This window comes from Macrobrachium nipponense, chromosome 36 (assembly GCF_015104395.2).
Source record: "Macrobrachium nipponense isolate FS-2020 chromosome 36, ASM1510439v2, whole genome shotgun sequence".
Taxonomy (NCBI): Eukaryota; Metazoa; Arthropoda; class Malacostraca; order Decapoda; family Palaemonidae; genus Macrobrachium; species Macrobrachium nipponense.
Genome location: NC_087220.1, coordinates 50337485 through 50359513, shown reverse-complemented (window position 1 = coordinate 50359513; position 22029 = coordinate 50337485). Strand labels below are relative to the sequence as shown.

The window sequence follows — 22029 nt, the reverse complement described above, 5'->3', positions numbered from 1 at the left end:
TGCATGCCACTTATACGAAGAACTCTATCCGTCGGTCCTACTCCGGCACCCACGGATATTTTGCATATTATACCACCGGAGGTTGTCATTGGTACTCATGTATCCTTTGACTTACAGATGTTGTGCTGCCAGGAGATTGGGTGCAATGCAATCCTCCAAGACCCGTGCGGCCATATAGTATGCCGCTCTCATGCAGGATGTGCAGTAAAAGTGGAGGATTTTATAGTTTGGCACCACGAAGCCTGCCAAACCTGCTACTTGCTAGTAGGTGATGCCTCACTAGTAGTAAGTTTCTTAGCACTTCCTTCATTCATTCATCACCTGGAATACTTGTTTATTTTATTATATACCTTTCACAATATGGGGACACATATTCACATAGTCTCAACACAACAGACATTCCTCCCCTATCCTCTCCCTAACTCTAGACCTTTCTTACAGGGTTCTGATGAGGAGAAGAAGAAGGCTTTGTCTACTCTCAAAGCATGGGTAGGGGGTTTTGGCCGGAATTCGAAGGGACGCCCCTACATTCTACGCCCAGGACATGGCGGACCTAGTATACCCAGGAGCCAAGAAAGGATCAGTGGTGGACCCGATAGCGGCCGCCCCTTTGCTGGCCGACCTCCAGGTCATGATCTCCCTTCAGGATGGGGATTTCCCAGAGGATGTAGCAGAAGACGTTGCGGCAATGAACCTCGACGTCGAACCCATGGCTATTGACTCTGTGGGTACAGGTAAGGGTGTAGTAGGGGCAGCTTCTGTGGGTTCTCAGGGCCCTTTCCTGAGTTCCCTTTCTCCATCACCTTCACCTTCCACTGATCACTTCTACTTCCACTTCTTTCCGGGGCTTCACTGAAAGACCACGGTCTGTCCGTCCTAAGGTTGCTTCAGTGATCCCCAAGGCTAAGTCGACCGAGGAGAAAACTTAAAAAGTCTCTCCCCAAGAAATCGGTCATCTTGGCAGACACTGTACTCCGGCTCACCACCCCGGAACAGTTAGGTCAAGGGTGGCCTCTTCGTCTGCGTCGAGGTCCCCCAAACGTAAATCACGTAAGGATCGGGCTCAAGTCCCTCCTTTTGATCCCGAATCCTTTTCGGCAAACATTCTGGAGCAGGTGGGAGTGATCGTAGGGGCCTTGGTTGACAACAAGGTCGGCGCGGTGCTCTCCCAGCTCTCCAGTTCTGTTACGTCTTCCGGCCAGTCGATCCAATCGCTGGCGGAACGGCTGACCGCTCAGGAGAATGCCATCGCCGGGATTCAAACCTCGATCGTGGCAGGTTCCCCCCTAACTGTGCCACCTTCTCCTCTTCTAATGCCAGATTCCAGCCAACTGCTGGAATTCAAGGCGGCCAACCCTTGGAGGATTGCTTCATATGCCCCGTTTGTCAACGGAATGTTGACCATCGAAGGCATAGGAACTCGAAGGCGTGAGGACTTCGAGTTCCCACCCAGGGACCTTTCAACCACCATTCATTGGCTACGTCCGGCTAACGGAAGCAGCAATGATGAGAGAAGACAAAGTTCCCAAGGAAACAGTGATCCTTCCAAGGGACAGGCCACAGCAGACTCTAATGAGAAGTCTGGAGGAATGGGGGTGTGAAAATACCCGCATCACAGCCTTTAGAAGTCCCTTCACCATTTTTTAATTTTTACTCCGGTGGAAGGGACTCCGCTACCACTGATCCTTAAGGTAGTGGAAGCAACCTTTCAGGCCGCCCTGAAAGACGAGCCCCCTGCCTCCTACTACGAGAGACGGAACCCACCTCTCTCTTAGTCCCAGGCTCCGAGACGTACTTCGAGGGGGCAGTTCCTACTTTCTCAGTAGGAAAACTAAAGGCGGACTGTGCCACCTCCCAGGTTGTCGGACTCCCTCATCCAGACGGAGTACGACGCCCGGACTAGGCTCGCGAGATCCCTTTCCTCCATGACTATGGCGGAGATGAGGCGGGTCTTGTATACAACAAGAGCCGTTGTTTAAAGTTTTGGCTAAAGGTCTGCAAGCACACCATGCAGTGTGGACCTTTACGACTTCCTCATAGCCAGGAGGAATTGTAGAAGCACGTTCTGGCGGAAGCTACTATCCGCCATGAACCAAACAAACTGATTGCTTCCTCAATTTGGGGAACGGACCTCTTCCCAGCACCATTGGTAGCAGAAGTCCTTCATGAGGCTTTCAAGGTTAACCAGTGCCTCAAAGTCAGGTGGGGACTGGTAGCAAAGCGAGGCAGGAATCTTCTTGGTCCTAACCAAAGATCAAGAAGAAACCAAGGAAGTTCTCTCCCTTCCCAGCCTTCTCAGCAGACATTGGTTCAGGCAGTCCCAGCATCACAAGGGCAACCATCGTCGAAGGGTCAGCAACATACCTTGTCCTGACCCCTCAGTCCCAGCAACCTCAACCCTCCCTATACTTCCTTTGCTGTCTCGCCAGCCTACAACTCCAACTATGAAAGCCAGAACTTTCAGGCTTTCAATAGGTTTGCGAGAGGTAGCAGAGCAAGAGGTGCCTCTCGATTCAGAGGGTCCGGCAGGGCTGCAAACAGAGGAAGAGGTTTCCGAGGAGCAAAGAGGTGGCCGCCCCAATCGGCAAACCAGCAGTGAGAGTCCCAAGGTAGGAGGGAGGCTGTACCTCTTCTGCCAGCGGTGGGGGTTCAGCCCTTGGGCTCAAAGTATAGTGACAAAAGGCTAGAGGGCCCTCCTCCAACAAACAGATTCTATCAAGCACCAACAATGGAATTGGTAGAGTATACCAAAGACCTCCTTCTCAAAGGAGTAGTCTCAAGAGTCAACAATTTAAAATTTCAAGGACGCTTGTTCAGCGTGCCAAGAAAGACTCGGAAAACCGAAGAATCAATTTAGACTTGTCCCAATCTGAACTTATACATTCATTGCGACAAGTTCAGGATGCTGACCGTTACACAGGTACGAACCTTACTTCCCTGTGGGGCCGTCTCAACCTCTATAGATCTTACAGATGCCTACTATCATGTTCCCAAAGCCGGACACTTCCGTCCGTTCCTAGGCTCCAAACTAGGCAACAGATCCTACTCCTTCAAAGTAATGCCATTCGGGTTCAACATAGCCCCCAGGATCTTCACCAAATTGGCAGAAGCAGTAGTGCAAGAGCTAAGGAAACAGGGAATAATGTTAGTGGCTTATCTGGACGATTGGCTTATTTGGGCAAAGAACCCCAAAGAATGCAAGGAAGCAACGGTCAAAGTGATCAAATTCCTGGAACATTTAGGTTTCCAAATAAACAAAACCAAGTCCAGACTAACACCGGAATCTCGATTCCAGTGGTTAGGCCTTCAGTGGGACTTGCAATCGCACACTCTATCAATTCCGTCGTTGAAAAGGAAAGAAATTGCAAGAGCTACAAAACAATTTCTCAAACAACAACAAACATCCCGGAGGTGCCAGGAGAGGATCCTGGGCTCACTCCAGTTTGCATCAGTCACAGACGTTCTGCTCAGAGCCAAACTCAAAGATATAAACAGAGTATGGCGCTCAAGAGCGAATTGCAGATCACGGGACAAACTAGCCTCTATCCCCAGCGATCTTACGGAAACGTCTCCGCCATGGACGGAGACAAAGAATCTTTCAAAAGCAATTTCTCTACAGTTCCCTCCTCCATCATTAGTGATCCACACAGACGCCTCACTAACAGGGTGGGGAGGATACTCCCAGTACGAAAAAGTTCAAGGAACTTGGTCGTTAACATTCCGCCAGCTACATATCAATGTACTGGAGGCCATGGCAGTATTCCTCACACTGAAACGACTCCGTCCGCCCAAGAACTCACATTTCAAACTAGTTCTGGACAGTGCAGTAGTAGTACACTGCATCAACAGGGGCGGATCCAAGTCAAGCCACTTGAACCATGTCATGATAGCCATCTTCTCTCTGGCAAACAAAAACAAATGGCACCTGTCAGCCACTCACCTGGCAGGAGTCAAGAACGTAGTAGCAGACGCTCTATCTCGCTCCGCTGGAATCGGAGTGGACACTGGACAGGAGTTCATTCAATTGGATCAGTCTACAAGTCCCCGGACTCCAAGTAGACCTCTTCGCCATGGAGTCAAACCACAAACTCCCTTGTTACGGGGCACCCAACCTCGATCCTCTAGCATACGCTACGGATGCAATGATCCTCGATTGGAACAAATGGAAGAATATTTACCTTCCCTCTTCCCTCCGGTGAACCTTCTCATGAAAGTTTTAGACAAACTCAGGACATTCAAAGGCCAAGTAGCTCTAGTAGCTCCCATCCCAACTGGCCCAAGAGCAATTGGTTCCCTCTACTCCTAGAGTTGAGACTCCGACCACTACGGATTCCCAACCCCAAACTAACCCAGTTAGTGCAAACTCAGACTGTGTCCGCTTCCTCAAGAATTCAGAAAACCCTAACTTTATGGATTTCCTGAAATTCGCAACTATGAGGAATGCAGAAATTGATCCCCAGAATATCTCATTCTTGGAATCAGATAAAAGAGAATCTACTCTCCGGCAATATGATTCATCTGTCAAGAAACTAGCAGAGTTCCTTAAGATGTCAAATTCCCAAGTCATGACAACGAACCTAGCCATAACTTTCTTCAGATCATTGTTTGAGAAAGGTTTAGCAGCAAGCACCTATCACTACGACCAAATCAGCTCTTAAAAGATCTTCCAATTTGGTTTTAGCATAGACCTTACGGATTCGTTACTTTACGTCCATACCAAAAGCTTGTGCTAGATTAAGACCATCAACGAGAACCTAAATCAGTCTCTTGGTTCCTAAATGATGTCCTCAACTGGCCTCGGACATTAACAATGACTCTTGCAATTATAGAACCCTCCTGAGGAAAACCGTATTTTTATAAGTTTAGCCTCCGGAGCTAGAATATCAGAACTGTCAGCCTTATCAAGGGAACCAGGCCACACTGAGTTCCTCCCCTCAGGGGAAGTCCCATCTTATCCCCAGATCGCCATTTTCTAGCCAAAAATGAAGATCCACAGGACAGATGGTATTCGTGGGAAAATCCTACCACTACCTCAAGACATTTCCCTTTGTCCTGTCAACTCATTAAGAGCCTACCTAAGCAGAACAACTCTGAAATCTTCAGGCCCGTTGTTCATTAGGAAGGAAGGTGGTACATTATCCCTAAAAGGGATCAGGCAACAAATTTTATACTTCATTAAACAGGCCAACCCAGAGTCCTTTCCTCGGGCCCACGATGTTAGGGCGTGGCCACATCTATTAATTATTTCCAACACATGAATTTTTGACGATCTTAAGAATATACAGGCTGGAAATCTCCGACAGTTTTCAACGGCACTACCTAAAACCCTTAGAAGCCCTCAAATTTCCAGCAGTGGCAGCTGGAAACAGTTTCTCCTGATTCTTAATTTTTTCCTATAACTTCTTGTAGCCTTCCCTTCTACCTGCCCCATTGCATCCTTACTTAGTTTAGTCGCCTCCATGTATTGGGTTACCTTGAGTTTTGCTATTGTTCATCATTCTAGTTGGATTCAGTTCCATTCTTTTGTATATATCAACTTATAATCCTGTCTTTGCCTAACCTGTATATTTATTGCTTGTTGTTAGGCTAACTAATTTTAAGTTATAACCCATGTTTTAGGGCTTATACTTTCCCATATTGTAAGACTGTAATTTTAGTTGATTATTATACTATTAACCTTACAAGTGTTTAACTTTACCTTCTTAATTTATCTGTACTGTCCCTCAAGCTTGGTGTTTTAGCATTCTCTGGTACTATTTCACAGGGCGACACAGGTTAAGCCCAGAAAAGGGATTATGACGAAGGAAAAATCTATTTCTGGGCAACGACCTGTGTCGCCCTGTGAAACCCCACCCTGTAGTTAGATTGTCCTCACCCAGCTTACCCCAAGCTTGGAGGCTATCTTCAGGAATGACGTCTCAGGCGTCGGAGGCGCTCACGGTATTAGTAGACAGGGAGCTGTAGCACTGCTCCTCCGTAGTTCGGGGTTTTTGTCGAAGGAAGAAGCTAAATGGCAAGGGACCTCGGTAGTGATTCCACTCGCTCCTTACTATACGACACTTCTATTAGAGGTGAGCGAGCCATTTATCTTGGCATTATATTGTTTCTTTTTTCTCTAGGATGAATAGCAATATTTATTCCTAAGAAATAGTATCAAGGAACCATTTCACAGGGCGACACAGGTCGTTGCCCAGAAATAGATTTTTCCTTCGTCAAAATCCCTTTTTTGTGAGGTGTTGGTCATAAATGCATAGTCAGTGCATTTAACGAATGAAAAAATCATGATATTCTAATTCATTATGGAATTATTACTTAAGATTGTAATTCTAGCATGTTTACTTTCAGATTTGATGAAGTACTTACAGAAACCTACAGAGAACTGGAGCCCTGCATACTTGTCAATTATTTATTTAAACTAAGGTAAGTTCATTTAGAAGACATTTTGTCATACTTAATGTTATGGGAATACCCTTTGAACTGGAAAATATCTTTTTCCTGTTCAAAGATAAAAACTAAACAACTGAAACCTGCAAATATTAGAGAAGTTGTAGGGAAAAGATGTTGATAAAGTTGCTAGTATAGTTTTTCTTGCGTTGGGACTTTTTTTAACATTCAAGGTTTTTTATCACACATTTTGAAATTAAGAAAGTAGTCAGATGTCAGTTATCTTAGGATTAGTATCATTTGACAATTGAAATTATGATGACAATTGAAATTATGATCAGGAATATCCAGGCAACTTGTTTTTCATAACTAATGCTCCTACTGTGGACTACTATGAAATACTTCTTACCTGTTAAGTGAGAAGTGTGTTGTTAGTCTGAAAGTTACATTTGGTAAGTTTTCCATGCTGCATTACTAATTTCCAACCAGAAATCCAGTCTTGCATTTCTTTCAAGATCAGCGTTTGGTACACAATAAGTCAGCCTCAGAAAAAAAAGTTTTACCAGGAAGAGACTGAGACATGAAAATGTGAAATCGGGAATTGTCCTACTAGGGATAGCAATTTCTGCAAGGAGTCTGGCTCATCAGAAAATGAAAGTCAATAGGGAGTTGGTAGTGTTTTACACCAACCCTTTAAAAAATATCAAGCTAACTAATTAGTATACTTTAACACTGATACACAAAACCTCTATCTGGTTGGCTGCCTATCTTGTAAGTGAAGCCTTACCCTGCGAAGTGTCTCTTTCCTTATTGGTTGAGGTATCTCTCTGCTGAGACTTTAACCATGCCTCCTAAGGGGTTAAAGGTGCTTGTCATGTCATAACAAACATGATTATCAGAATTAGGGTCTTTTGTTTTCAGGGTTAGTAGCCTGCAGAAATATAAATTCTGGAAGAATGGTGATGAGAAAGCGAATTGGAGTACATATACTTGTCAAAAATTAAATGGCTTTATATGCAATAGAAAAGGTGTGGGAAGAATATATTAGGAAGAAGGCAAAAAATATGTTTTTGGCCTCCTTGCCACCTTTGGAAAGACCAGAAGAAAAAAGAATTTTGGGTTTTGGGGAAAAAGCTTTCAGATGTAGGGACACAGGTGCCACATTGCTTGTTGAAGAATGCTGCATGTAAAAGGGATTTTGACGTAAGAAAAAAATCTATTTCTGGGCGATTGGCTCGTGTCGCCAGCGAAATATCCTTTAATCTATTATTTCTAGGGTAAATGTACTAACACATACCAGAGAATAAATAAAATAAAGAAAAAAAGGTCAGTATAACTGACTCGCTCACACCTCCAGGAGGGTGTCGGTATGAACACTAGGCGAGTGAGACCACTACCACGAGCCAAATGGCCAATAGAAATCTCCCACTACAAAAACCCTCCAAGAGGGGAGCCGACCCACAGAGTGAGCAGCTCGTATCTACACTACTCCATCCCATGCTGCCGACTGCTGCGCCTCTGGTGGCCATCCTGAAGTTAGCAGACAATCTTGGGCTGGGGCGAAGGGATGGGTTAGGGTGGGATTTCGCTGGCGACACGAGCCAATCGCCCAGAAATAGATTTTCCATTACGTCAAAATCCCTTTTCTGGGCTCAGCTCGTGTCGCTGCGCGAAATCGTACCAGAGAAATACACAAGATTGTAAACAAAAGTAAAAAAAAATAAAAATAAAAATAAAATTTAAAATAAATTAGAATAGGTCTCAAATAAAAAGATAAATATATGAATAGAATATAATTTCTGATACTATACACAGGGGTATAAAAATAGAAATATGCTTAAATTACCCTTAAATCTAATAATGTTTGTTAACATAAGGTATTTACATATATACAGGTAAAATATTTACATGTATCATGGTATCTGTGTAACAGCATGTATCAAAAAGTATATTTAGCAATTAATAAAAACAATTAACAATAATATATAAAGGAATGTATATGACTTAATATACAAAACCCGTAATTATTATAAAAATGATGTATCCCTAGCATAAAAATAAGGGGAAACATCCATGAGATCATGTTTATAATCATTTGTGAGTGTCCCTAACCAGACAATAAGGGGCACCCACTACACTATCACAAAAGCAGCTAAGACACAAGGTGAATGCAAATGAACAAGGTAGGAATAGACGAACTTATGGGTGAGGCAGGTAGAAAGGAAGGACTGAATCTTCTACTAAAAATTAGCTAGAGTCAGGGGAAACTATGTAACCGCTGCTACTGCTGGGAATTTCAGAGCTTCCAAGGACTTAGTGACGTTTGAACACTGTCGGTGATTTCCATCCAGTATACTTTTTTCAACTCATCGAAGTTCATATGTTGGAAATAATTAATTGAGGTGGCTACTGCTCTGACATCATGTGCTTTCGGAAAAGAGTCAGGATTGGCTTGCTTAATAAAGTACAGGATTTGTTGCCTGATTGCCTTTAATGGATAAAGTTCCACCTTTTTCCCTCCTAAAGAGGGGACCCGATGAAGATGAGGAGGTCCTAGACAGAAAGGCTCGTAAGGTTGTAACTGGGCAAAGAGATATATCTTGTGGAAGGGGGGGGTAGTACCTTCCAAGGTTCCCACCTCATCAAAGGATCTTCATTCTTTGCTAAAAAGCTACTTTCCGGAGAAAGTAGGACTTCTCCTGTGGGAAGGAACTGAATATGATCCGGGTCTCTGGATAGAGCCGACAGTTCTGAAATTCTTGCTCCTGAAGCTAAGCTTAATAAGAATAGGGTTTTCCTTAAGAGCATTATAAAGAGCATGTGTCATTATCGTTTTCGGAAGCCAGTTTTAGAACATCATTTAAGAACCATGAAACTGACGTAGGCCTTACAGAAGGCCTAAGCCTAGCACATGCCTTAGGAATAGACGAGAAGTAGGAATCCGTCAAGTCTATGTTAAAATCCAAATTGAAATATCTTTTTCAAAGCTGACTTGTTTGTCGTAATCGTGCTAGCTGCTAAACCTTTTTCAAATAAGGATCTGAAAAAGGATATAGCTGAATTAATTGTCATGATTCTAATATCCGATTCTCTCAGGAAGGTTGCTAACTTTTTGACAGCAGCATCATACTGTCTCAAAGTCGATCCCTCTTATCGGATTCCAAGAATAAATATTTCTGAGGGTCAATATTCGCATCTCTTTTTGCCGCAAACTTCATGAAATCCATAAAGTTAGGGTTTTGAGAATCCCTGAGGAAGGTCGAACACAGTCTTCATTTGTACTGACTGGGAGAGCTTGGGACTGGGGATCTGAAGAGGACGAAGGCCCAGCTCCAAAATTAGAGGATACCAGTTGTGCTCTTCGGCCAGTCTGGGGCTACTAGAGCCACTTGACCCTTGAATGTCCTGAGTTTGTTCAATACTTTCATGAGGAGATTCACTGGAGGGAAGACATAAAATCTTCTCCCAGTTGTTCCAGTCTATAGCCAGGGCGTCCGTGGCATAGGCCAGAGGGTCCAGGTTGGGGGCTACATAACACGGTAGTTTGTGGTTCGCTTGTGATGCGAAGAGATCCACCTGTAGCCCTGGGACTCTTTGAAGGATCCATTGGAACGAACTGTTGTCCAGTGACCATTCCGACTCTAGGGGTACTGATCGGGATAGGGCGTCTGCTATGACGTTTCTTACTCCAGTATGTGAGTGGAGGAAAGATGCCAACTGAACTTGTCTGCCAGGGAGAAGATGGCTATCATGACGTGATTTAGATGACGTGACTTGGAGCCTCCTCTGTTTATACAATGTACTATACCACTGCGCTGTCCAGGACTAGCTTTATGTGGGAGTACTTGGGTGGGCGTAACCTTTTTAGAGTCAAGAACACTGCCATTGCCTCCAGTACGTTTATATGGAACTGACGGAACTGAGGTGACCAAGTCCCTTTGAACCTTTTTGACCTGGGAATACCCTCCCCAGCCGCTTAAGGACGCGTCTGTGTGGATGGTGATCCCTGGTGGAGGGAACTGAAGGGGTACTGACATTGATAAATTCTTGACTCTCGCCCATGCCGAAGTCGATTCTTTAGAATCAGAGGCACTGAGGATAGTTTGTCCCTGGACCTGACGTTTGCTCGCGAGCGCCAGGTTCTGTTAGGTCTTTCAGTTTGGCTTTCATTAAGACGTTTGTCACTGATGCAAACTGGAGAGAACCCAGGATCCTTTCCTGGGCTCTCCTTGACGCTAGTTTGTGACTTAGAAATTGCTTGACTGACTTTGCTATTTCTTTTCCTTTTGGTTGATGGAATCGACAGAGTGTGGGATGATAGATTCCATTGAATGCCCAGCCACTGAAAGTTTGACTCTGGAGTGAGTCTTGATTTGGTCCTGTTTATTTTGAAGCCTAGATATTCCAGGAACTGAATCACTTTCAGAGTAGCTCTGTTGCATTCCTCGACTGTTGGGGCCCAGATCAACCATCGTCGAGATACGCTACTACCATGATCCCTTGCGATCTGAGTTGTTGCACTACCACTTCCGCTAGCTTCGTGAATACTCTGGGTGCCAACGTTGAGTCCGAATGAACTACCTTGAAGGAGAATGTCTGGTCTCCTATCTTGAAACCCAGATACGGACGGAAGTGTCTTGCAATAGGGATATGATAGTAAGTGTCTGTAAGATCGATAGAGGTGGTGACGGCCCCACGGGGAAGTAGGGTCCGCACCTGTGAGATCGTGAGCATCTTGAACTTGTCGCAGCGGATGGCCAAGTTTAAGCGAAAGACAAGTCTAAGATTACCCTTCTTTTTTGTGAGCCTTTCTTTGGCACGCTGAACAAGCGACCTTGAAATTTTAATCTCTTGACTCTCGCTATAGCTCCTTTTTGAAGGAGGTCGTCTGCGTACTCTGTCAATTCCTTGGAAGGAAGTTGACGGAAAGGTCTGGATGGAGGTGGGTTCGTCAACCAGCTCCAACCCAGGCCTTTTGACACTATGCTCTGAGCCCATTGGCTGAAGTTCCACCGGTGGCGAAAGTGAAACAGCCTCCCTCCTACCTGAAGTTCTTCATTGGTTCTGGTAACCGCCTCGGCCTCCTCTGAAGTGCTTTCCCCTGTTAAAGGGGCCTCCCGATCCTCTCCCACGAAAGGAACGCTTACCTCTACCTCCCTTACCCGAGCGGTCATACTTCTGAGAAGCTTGACTCTCGAAGGCTTGATTGTAAGCTGGAGAGATGGCGTAAGGGGTGGAGGGCTGAGGCTGAGGGGATATCACATAAATTGGCTGTGATTGACCTTTAGAAGTGGAGGGTTGGGCTGTCTGCACTAACGGTACTGTTGGAACTTGTTGAGGAAAGCGTAGTTGCTTCTTCTGGTAAGGTTGGAAACGCCTGGGTTTCTTTGTCCCTTACCTTTAGGAGTCAGGTCTTGCCTCCTCTTAGCCGAAAGGCCCCAACGATCCTTAAGGCTCTGTTAACCTGGTAGCCTCTGACTGGACCTCCTTAACCATAGCTTCTGGGAAGAGATCTGCTCCCCAGATGCTAGACGAGAGTAACCTATTCGTTCATGCCGAATGGTTGCCTCTTGTAGGACATGCTTCCTACAATTCGTCTGAGCCAGTGGCAACTCAAACATATCTGACTGTACCGTTTGAGTCAGGGCTTTGGTCATGAGCTTAAAAATCGGTTCTGATCCATAAGCCATGGTAGCTACCTCAGACATAGCCATAGAAATTGATGGATCTGGCTAGACGCGATTTTGCATCAAATTCAGCCTGAATAAGGCTATCTGGGAGCCTGGGTAGCTTTTCACCAAACTGCTCCATAGCACAGTCCGGTTTGAGTTTGCCAGCTGAGAATGTATTCGGCAAGTCTTCCCACAATTCTCCAACTGAGGGGAGCAACGGAGATGTGGGATCCGCTTCCTTCAACTGCGGTATAGGTTCCCCCTTCTGGGCCACTGGGATGGTCGACCTCGCGATCTTGGTTAGGAACGGGAGCGGGGTACTCTCATCCATTGTAAAAATGGTAAAGGGACTCTTAAATGGTTGTATCTTGGTGTTAGAACAATCCATGTCCTCTAAACACCTGAGCCATTCTCTCTGAGCCTGGTCTCGTGAGTAGAGGACTGTCTCCTTAGGTACCTTATCGTCCCGCACCATAGCCGAAGGCGTAAGCCTTGCGTAGCCTATGAACGGAGGCTGGAGGTCTTCCGGGAAGAACTCGAAGTCCTCTATTCTTCGAGTCCCAAATTCCGGTATAGAGATGAGACCGTCCTCTAGGATGTATGACGCTACTCTCCACGGATTGTTCATAGAGAACTGAGGTAGTGAGTCATACGGAGGAAGTTGGGATCCACTCGTGTTGGACAGTGGAGGAGAGGCTAGAGGAGCTTCTCTCAGCCCGGCTATAATGGAGTCCTGGGAAGTAATCCTGTCCGACAGACGAGAGATCATTTGCTCCATGCTACTCTTTAAGGACCCAACCAGGTCACCCACCTGTTGCAACAGGCCAGCATTGGAGTCCAAAGCCGGAGCTGCTGCGGAGGTGGAGGGAGGCTCTGAATCGGAACCAAAGGTAGCGGAACTGGTGATTCTGCCGGAGTGCGAGATCTCTCTCTGGAGGATTTACTCCTCGAGGACTTAGAGCCGGAGCTAGAAGCTTTAGACCTGGATGCTCCGGGATTCCCAGCCGGAGACTTACGGGAGGAGGATGAAGCCGAAGTCGTCTTCTTAGACGACGACGACGTCTTAGTCAAGGTCATCACCTTAGACTTGACCTTAGGTCTAACCGAAGCGCCAGGAGGAGAATATATTTCGTCACCCGTAAAGCCTTGGAAGGATGGAGAGGTTGCAGGAGTAGAAGAAACAGTTTACGCCCAAGGGTGACCCTTGGGTGTCCACCGTACCTACCTCGACCAACAGGTCGTCTATACCTACCATAGGTTCAACATTAATATCTAGGGTCGCGACATCCGTGAGATATCCTGGTCCTGATCAGTTAATGAGGTAGCCAGCTGTTGTTGGATGAAGGCGATAGTCGATCCGCTTCTACCGGGTCGACGTATCCTGTCGCCTTGCCTCCGGGGAAGATTAGTAATGCCAACCGCTTCTCTAGGATGTAGGGCTGTCCCTTGGCGGCGTTTTTCCCAAAACCGCCGACCCAGGCCCGCAGGGTAGCCAGTGCGGTATCTCTTACCGCCGGAGCCTGGAAGAGAGGGCGTAGTTTAGATTTAAGAATCACTTAAAACTAAAACTTAAAGTATAACTTAAATTAATTGCCTTAAGTTAATAAATGATGAAAACTTAAGCGCTAAAAAAGAAGCGGAGCAGCTACTGGAGATGGAAAACTTACCCCTTCCAAAAGCTGGCTCACCAGATCGTAATATGGTACACGTCTCATGGTACCAGACCTGGATGTCCCCGAGCGGAGTCGCGCATGGAGCATGGGACGGCAAACTTCGTGTCCACAAGGGTCCTGAAGTGTGGCGGAACATCCCGGATGCTCACAGTTGGTGGCCTGTAAGTGGGGAGACACATGAGTATCTTAAAAAACATCACTTACAGTCTAAAGGACAGAAGAACTCCGATGCATGCCGGAGCTCGGAAAAAATTTGGGCATAACCCCTCCCTGCATCGCCTGAAATAGGCTATAATCCCGGAGAGATCCGGTAAGATATGTAAGGGAGGGGGGATGGTTTAAGGTTCTTAAGATAAACTTAAAGATAACTTAAACCTAACACACAAGCAAACCGGACTAAGTCCAGTGCGTAGCGGAGTGTAGTAACTCAGCAAAACGGTAAGGTTAGTAGAGACCCACTGTATGCTCCGGTCCACCCTACTGGGTGGACTAACAACTTTCCGCTGGATACCAGGACTCCGATCAGGAAGGAGCCCTAGTAAGATGGGAAAGAGCGAGAAGACATACAGGCTCAAGCTAGCCCGGAGCGACAAGGTATCGCGGAGGTGGGCAAGGCCAGTACCACCCCCCACTCCGACCACCAACCGGCCGGACCGAGAAGCCGAAGAGGTCGAGACCAGTCTGGGTCTGTCCCGACTCCCTAGCCCCTCCGCCTGAGGGGAGAGAGGGAGGCAGGCTCGGGTATGAGGAGCGAGCATGGGCAGACCGACCCACCCCCGCCCGACTCTATGGAAGAGCGGGAGAAGAATGACTGGACAGGCGTCTGGCTGGCCCGTGATCACGAAGTGACCACGAGGCGGTAAGACCAAATACGACAACTAAGCCTAGGACAACCACTGATCAGGGAAATGCTATTGGGAAGCATACTGAACTGAAAAGCGGTAGTAATAAGACCCACTGGGCCAAACCAACTGATCAGAGAGATGCTATAGGGAAGCAACCGAACTGATGAGCGGTAGTATAGGCTCAAAGAGCCAGGACCTAGGCTAAGCCAGACGCCTAACTAACCTAACAATAAAAAATACACAGTATAAATAAATAAATGAAAGAAAGAAAACAATATAGCAGGAGAAAAAATCCAGGAGTGTACGACTAACCCGAACAAGGCAAGTCTACCACTCAAAGCTAGTCAGAGGCCGATACTAAGAACCCTGGACTAGGGTCTGGATAGAAGAGCCTACGTAAGGTAAATACATGCATGCATGACAAACCTGAGTAGACCGTACCCTAAGTAAAGCGGATAATCATATAGAGCGAAGATAAATAAGGGGATGTTCTAGGTATGGGAGACCAAGAACGAACCCATCACGAGGCAGAACCATGCTGCCATGCTTCCGACCCCGAGATCGTATTTATACCTAAAAAACGGCAAATACTGTCTCAGGGCCGAAAGGAAAAAACCAACTAACCGTAAATACTGAGTACTTAACTTAGCTGCTGCGATAGCTGCACGCTCCATAATAGAAAATCCAATGAAGGGCACAAAAAAACACAGAGAGGAAAAATATCACAACCGACTCGTGTGCGCTAACTTGAAAGGATGTCCACCAGAGGCGCAGCAGTCGGCAGCATGGGATGGAGTAGTAGTAGTACGAGCTGCTCACATCTGTGGGTCGGCTCCCCTCTTGGAGGGTTTTTGTAGTGGGAGATTTCTATTGGCAATTTGGCTCGTGGTAGTGGTCTCACTCGCCTAGGGTTTTCATACCGACACCCTCCTGGAGGTGAGCGAGTCAGTTATACTGACCTTTTTCTTTATTTTATTTATTCTCTGGTAATGTGTTAGATACATTTACCCCTGAGAAAGAATAGATTAAAAGGATATTTCGCGCAGCGACACGAGCTGAGCCCAGAAATATAGTCTAGGACAAAGAAATCAGGAGGCAGTAGCAGTACTGAAATTTTGCCAAAAACAAGGATTGAGCTGAAACCAACAGAAGCCTAGAGAGAAACTGATAACATAGAGAGGAGGAGGAGCTGAAACAGTAGGATTTTTTTTATGGAAAGACTGGATAGCACCAAAGAAAAGATTGGCATAATTATCCCAGGTGAGCAATGCTTAAAGCAAAATAAATTTCAAGGAGAGACAAGGTTATAGTGAGTAACGGAAAGAACAAAGAAAGAGCCTGGGCAGTAGAATTAAAACTGAAAAATGAAGCAGAATGGAGTATTGAGAAGTCTTTACAGCTTCAAAGTGGGTGCAAAGAAAACTAATTGAGTGCTTCAACATGAATTAAGGCTTATAGGAAGATCGTAACATTATTGTGGAATCAAGATAACCAAAGGGGAAATGAAAAGACGAAGGGAGCCTTCAAGCTTTGGTAAAGTGTACAGAGATGTATATAAGGGAGGAGTGGTAATTCATATTTTCAATCTGGTATCTTGCTGAAAGTAGTCTTATTTTGTTCGCTCCCAGAACTCAAAGTATCACTGATCTCAGGGGAAGGATAGTGGCCTTCTAACTCTCCCACAAAAGAATACTATTGCATGAGGTCCCTTTGAATAGGAAAGGAGAGGACAAAAATTGAACCATATAATATTCTCCTCTCAAGGCTGACTTTGAAGACTGGTTACTATTTCAAGATGCTTTGTTCATATGCAGAACAAACCTTCAGTCTTAACAAAAGGATATTTTCCAAGCGCCAGCTGGTAACTGGTTAAAACAATCAAGATTGTAAGCAAGGAATCTGGTTGGTCCGAGGACCGTGCCAGGTTCGTAGGGCGTCATCGCGAGGGTGCACCCTTGTGATTGCTCCTGATTGCCTCGCTCTTCCCGGTAATGCCCGAGGAAGTGGAAGGGATCAGAGAGGCAGACCTGACGCTCCCCCGGCAGAGCCGGTGTGCTAAGGGGGTGCCTGCAGGCAATCGCCAACCCACGGTGGCGATCAGTCTGCAGTCCTGGTTAAGTGGCTGGACCGAGAACACCGGCAACTGTCCCGAGCGTCAGAAGAGCTGCTGCTGGTCCCCCTCTCCGCTCAGTCCCGGTAGGAGCGGCGGTCAGGGGACCTGCAGAATCCACTGTCGCGGTGGGAGCAAGACCTATCCTCATGGCGCGTCACGCCGCCTGGACCAGCCGAGGCTGGTTCAGGCGACCGAGGGGACCGCTTCCTCACCTCTGCCCGCGGGCGGTCTGGGACCATCGCGTCAACCCTGGGTAGCAGCGCGTCGCTGGTCTGGTGAGCGTCGCCCGAGTGACTCCCGCCAGTCTTCTGCCTCGTGTCTGGATCCTGACGCCGATAGAACTCGGATGCCTGGGTCTTGGCTGTCCGGTCATCCGCAGGTGACCGTACACTCTGTGACTCTTGCAAACGAGAGGCCGAGATGGTACCTGGGGCCAGTGCTAGCCGACACTCCTCCGGTCCACGTCTCTTCTAGCGGAAGGAGAAATGGGCGGGGGGGGGCGGGGGGGGGGGGGGGGGAGGTGGAGCAGCCTTCTTCGGCTTTGGGGCCTTAAAAGTTGAAGGGGGGAGCGGTAGCAGGTGACGACGACGATAAAGACAAAGACAACACCTTCCTTCTCTTCCTCTTCGTCAGCTTCCTCAGCACCGTCAAGTCTTCCATCCTGGACGGAGCCAGGGCAACACCACAGGCAGGAACTGCTACCAGGGCTGGAGCAGCAACAAATTCGGGAACAGGAGGCGGGGCAAGAACTGGCAGCATCCTCTGCACAGGAGGTAGGTCTAGTGGAGAGCTCTTGGTACACCGGAAGTCCGGGGCTGCGGCAGGGGCAGGAAAACCAGGTGGCGGCATAGCAACGGGCAAGGAAACCTCTGGCAGCGGAACCTGCACAGCAGCTGTCGAGGTCACCGTGGCTACGTGCTGCGTACATACCAGGCGAGTCAGAGCAGCGTAGCCCGGCGTGGACACCGTCATGGTGGTAGGCCCGTGCGTGACCGGCATGGCCCCTCTCGCCAGATGAATAAGCAGCCCCTGGACCGTCAGTGTCCCATGCAGCCCCAGCAAGTCTGAGGGAGGAAAAGTCGGGTAGATTAGTGGGGGTCTCCACTCACCCGGGGTGGGGGGGACAGTTCCCAGCCCGAGCGAACGGAGGACCCGGAGTACAAGTAACTGGATGTCTGGGTATCTCACCCCCTCCTCTACGCTCGACTGATCGAGGGAGGAGAGGGAGCGAGAAACTTCCTCTGAAAGGGAAGGAGCCATGTGAGGGAGCTGAGCCGGAGGGAGAAAGGAGGAAGACATATCAGTAACCAAGGGCATAGCCGGGGAGTCCTCCGACGACTCCTTAGCCGGCTTCCGCGGCTTCTTCCTCCCCCCGTAGCACTCCCACTGCGCCTTCAACTAAAATATACATGTATCACAAGTCTCAGTGCGAGAGCATTCACGCCCTCTACACCGAGCATAGAAATCATGAGGATCAACCTCCACAGAAGAGCGGAAAGCCCCACACTTACGGTTGATGGGGGGGGGGCGAGGGGGTTTCTCCGGCTCTTGTTGCATTATCTCCATAATAAATGAAAACAAAATCAGGCACGTACTTACTTTTATATTTGCGAATACACACAAGTAAAAGAAAAAGCGAAAAAGTCTTCATGCAGTGAAGCAAACCAAGCATACGACAGAAGCGGGCAGCGAGACGAAGGGCAGTATGTCCATCCACTAGCGCAGCTGAGAGCAAAGTGACCCCTCACCTCACAGTCAAGCGTACCGCTAACTGCCGGACAAGTAGTTAACTACCGAACCCCCTTCTTCGAAAGCTTACGACTGTTTCAGCTGCCGCTAAGTACCTTCCTATTGTTAAAGGACCGAAGGTTTGTATTCCGTATCGGAACAAACCAGGAGTTACGTCACCACGGTCACAGCCAATGAAAACCCAGCACCAGGTGACGCAACACACCTGTGAAGGTCAACGCGCCTCAAGCGTTTCTAACGCCTGGCCGCCAGCCAATGAAAAGTCAAGCATCTGGGTCTTGCAGGAGCATCCGTGAGCGCGCCCCCCCCCATGACCATGAGTATAAAGAGTCACCACCAAGATTCAGTCCTCCAGCAACCATCGCTGTGGCCATGCCATGGCAGATCTGGGCAAAATGTCAGAGAGAGAGAGAGAGAGAGATATTAGAGAGAGAGAAACTTGTAGTAATAGCAGTAATAAAGATAATTCATTATTACTACACCGGATTTGACGATCCCCTTTGTACGTTGCTTGCCAGTTTCAGCAACATTGAGATATCCTTAATAAGGAAAAATAGAGAAGACTTTGATAGCAAAATTAGTGGAGCTGATGCAGCAATCCTTTTCAACAAGACTTGGTTATATAATACCATATACACTGAACCTTGACATACGATGATGCCCTAATATATTGAATGTTTTTGAGATACAAGTTTAGAAAATTTTGCGAAAATATCACCTGTTTTTTTGATTATACAACAAAAAATATTTGAGATAGATTTTGCGACAAAGCGTTAGTTGTATAGGGCGGACCATAGGTATGGCGTCCGGTCTGGTTTGTTTGTTGGTGCTGTGCATCGTTAATCCACGTCAAGTTGGAGTTAGTTTGTTGTATTTGTGCCTAATTTTTCGTGTTATTTTGTCTATTTTATTAGTAACCATGGGTCCCAAAGCTAAAGACAAAGAAGGTGGTAAGAAAAAACCCAAGAAAATTATCTCAATGGAAGCAAAACATGGAAATTATAGCAAACGATTTGGCAAACGAGTATGGTCGAAATCCTTCTACAATATCCATGATCATCAAGCAGAAGGAAGCTATAAAGAAGCTGCAACCTTCCAAAGGCATCACTATTATTTCTAAACTACGAACTGATTAATAAAATAAAAATTATTTTAGCAATTTTATTTCATTTGTGTTTATTATGTAGTTAGTGCACATACGTAAATAAAAGAGAACAAATCGTTCCCTGAGATACGAAAACTGACACGAAAAATTTTACTGCTCTACATATGAAAAGTTTTCATGATACGAAAAGGTTTCTGAAAGTCCGAGATTCGCCCGATAACAATTTTGAAACTCGCGCCGCCATCTTGGTTCTAGTAAACTCGCCACCATCCTCCTGCTCTCCCATTGGTTCCTGATGCTAGCCAAGCCATGAGATCCTTCTCTCCTATTGGACAGCATCCCTCCCCCATCATGCATCTTTACGTGGTGGCGTTCCTTCGCTCGCTCGGCCACTTTGCACCCGAAGCTTTATCGTACACATGCAGCATTCGTTCGGTCCAACGATTTCATTTAGTATCGTAAATTTGTTAGTGATTTCGTTGTGCTACTTTATCGTGTTGAGAACCTAATTAGTATACGTACTACATACGTAACTTAATTACGTACAGTACATATAGTCATGGGTCCTAAGAAAGTTGCTGAAGTTCACAGAAAGAAGAGAATGCTTTCTATGGAGACAAAGATGGAGATAATAAAGTATGAAGCTGGCTTGCGGTTGAGTGTGATCGCTAAGGAATACGACCGAAATCTGTCGACGATAGGCACCATCCTTAAGCAGAAGGAAGCCATCAAAGCAGCTACACCTTCCAAGGGCGTGACTATTTTGTCCAACAAGAGGAGCCATGTGCATAATGAAATGGAAAGGCTGCTTCTTGTATGGATCGAGGACAAATAAATCAATGGCGATACGATAACTGAAATGGCAATCTGCCAGAAGGCCAGCGCTATTTTTGGCGATTTGATTGCCCAAGTCGAAGACGACGGCAGAGAGGGGACATCAACGGCAACCCCAGAGTTCAAGGCTTCTCATGGGTGGTTCGAAAAATTCCGTAAACGGACTGGCATCCATTCGGTGGTGAAGAAATTGAAATTACGTAAAGTATTAAAAAAAAAAAAAAAAAAAAAAAAAAAAAAAAAAAAAAAAAAAAAAAAAAAAAAAAAAAAAAAAAAAAAAAAAAAAAAAAAAAAAATTATTTTAAGTTTTTTGTAAAGTTAAGTGTTACAGTTTTGTTAATGTGTTTGTAAAATTTTATTTTTTTTTCTGACATTTTTTTATGTGGTTTCGTAAAGTTAAGTGTACGTATCTGCCGTTTGTCGTCCTCCTCCTCTGCCGCCACTTTCGGAGATAGCCTCACTCGAAAGGTAAGCTTCCACATTTTACGTTACAGTAATAATATTTCTTGTACACTAATATACACTTTATTTACAGGCTTTGCATTTTTATTCTTAATTTAGGTATTGAATGGTCCCAGATTGTTGTAGTATTTCATTGTTTATAGGTCAAATTTAGCTTTATTATGTAATTTACTGGGTGTTTTTGGAGGGCTTAGAACGTATGTGTGTGTGTGGTGTGGTGGGGGGGGGGGGGGGGGAATGCTTTTCAAATCCCTTTGAAAGTAAGTTGGTTCAACTTTCTTAACCACATTTAAAATTTCATATAAGCTGTTTTAGCATTAAAATACATAATTGAACTAAATAATTCATTTATTTTTCAGTGGAAGCATCAATTCTGCCCTGAAACAACTCCAGGTCAAGTCTTCTCCCCTAGAGATTGCAAAGGCAAGATTAGCCTTATTTGTTGCAGCTAGGTTTACCCTGGCTGCAGGAATGAAGATTCTTGGTCTTGAACCATTGAATAATATGTAAATTAAAAATAAAGTTTTTTTTTTTAGCAAAGTGAATTATTCCATGCATGTCATAATTTGAAATATTTTATGCTGGGATCTGCACTTTATTTTTTGGGGGTGAAACCAGCTTTTGACACAGTACAGTACCTATTCCAGTAATAGTACTCAAAATGTTTTGCAACATACTTCAAAAGACAAACAGTTTATAATAATGACACCTGAAGCTATTTGGCAACGTTCATCGTAAGCGCATTAAACAAAACAAGCACAGACACAACTGGTGCGTCAAGAGAAATTAACCCCAGTTTCCCTTAATCCAGTTTTTATTTCTCTATCAAAATTATAATTCCTTTTTTTTCTCTCTCTCTCTCTCATTGGGTATTACCTGGTTTCTCCCATTAGGTTATTTATCCATGAAGAAAAAAAGTCTGAATTTACTCCCCTAAGGATTGAATGGATGACAAATTACTACTGTTTTTTTTTTTTTTATTTGACGCTTTAACCATACCATCATGAGTGAAATTTTTTAATATGTCATTTTTTGTAATGCAGATTTCTGGGCTCAGCCATGTCGCTCCCGTGAAATATAACGGGACAAGTCTAAGATCACCCTTCTTTTTGGTCGGTCCCGGTTCTTTGGGACACTGAATAGAAGACGACTCTGAAATTTCAAGTTCTTGTCCCGGAGACTGCTCCCTTCT

The 22029-nt window shown here is 45.8% G+C and overlaps 1 protein-coding gene across 1 annotated transcript in view; it reads left to right on the top strand.

Moving 5' to 3' along the window:
• The window catches only part of LOC135203441 (probable arginine--tRNA ligase, mitochondrial), an 89988-nt gene extending 68617 nt beyond the window's left edge, over positions 1 to 21371 (top strand). The window contains exons 7-8 of the mRNA XM_064233168.1: positions 6346 to 6420; positions 21197 to 21371. Coding sequence (XP_064089238.1) covers positions 6346 to 6420; positions 21197 to 21347 — 226 coding nt within the window. The 3' untranslated portion in view covers positions 21348 to 21371. The remainder of the gene's footprint in view (positions 1 to 6345; positions 6421 to 21196) is intronic.
• Positions 21372 to 22029: the final 658 nt, after the last annotated feature.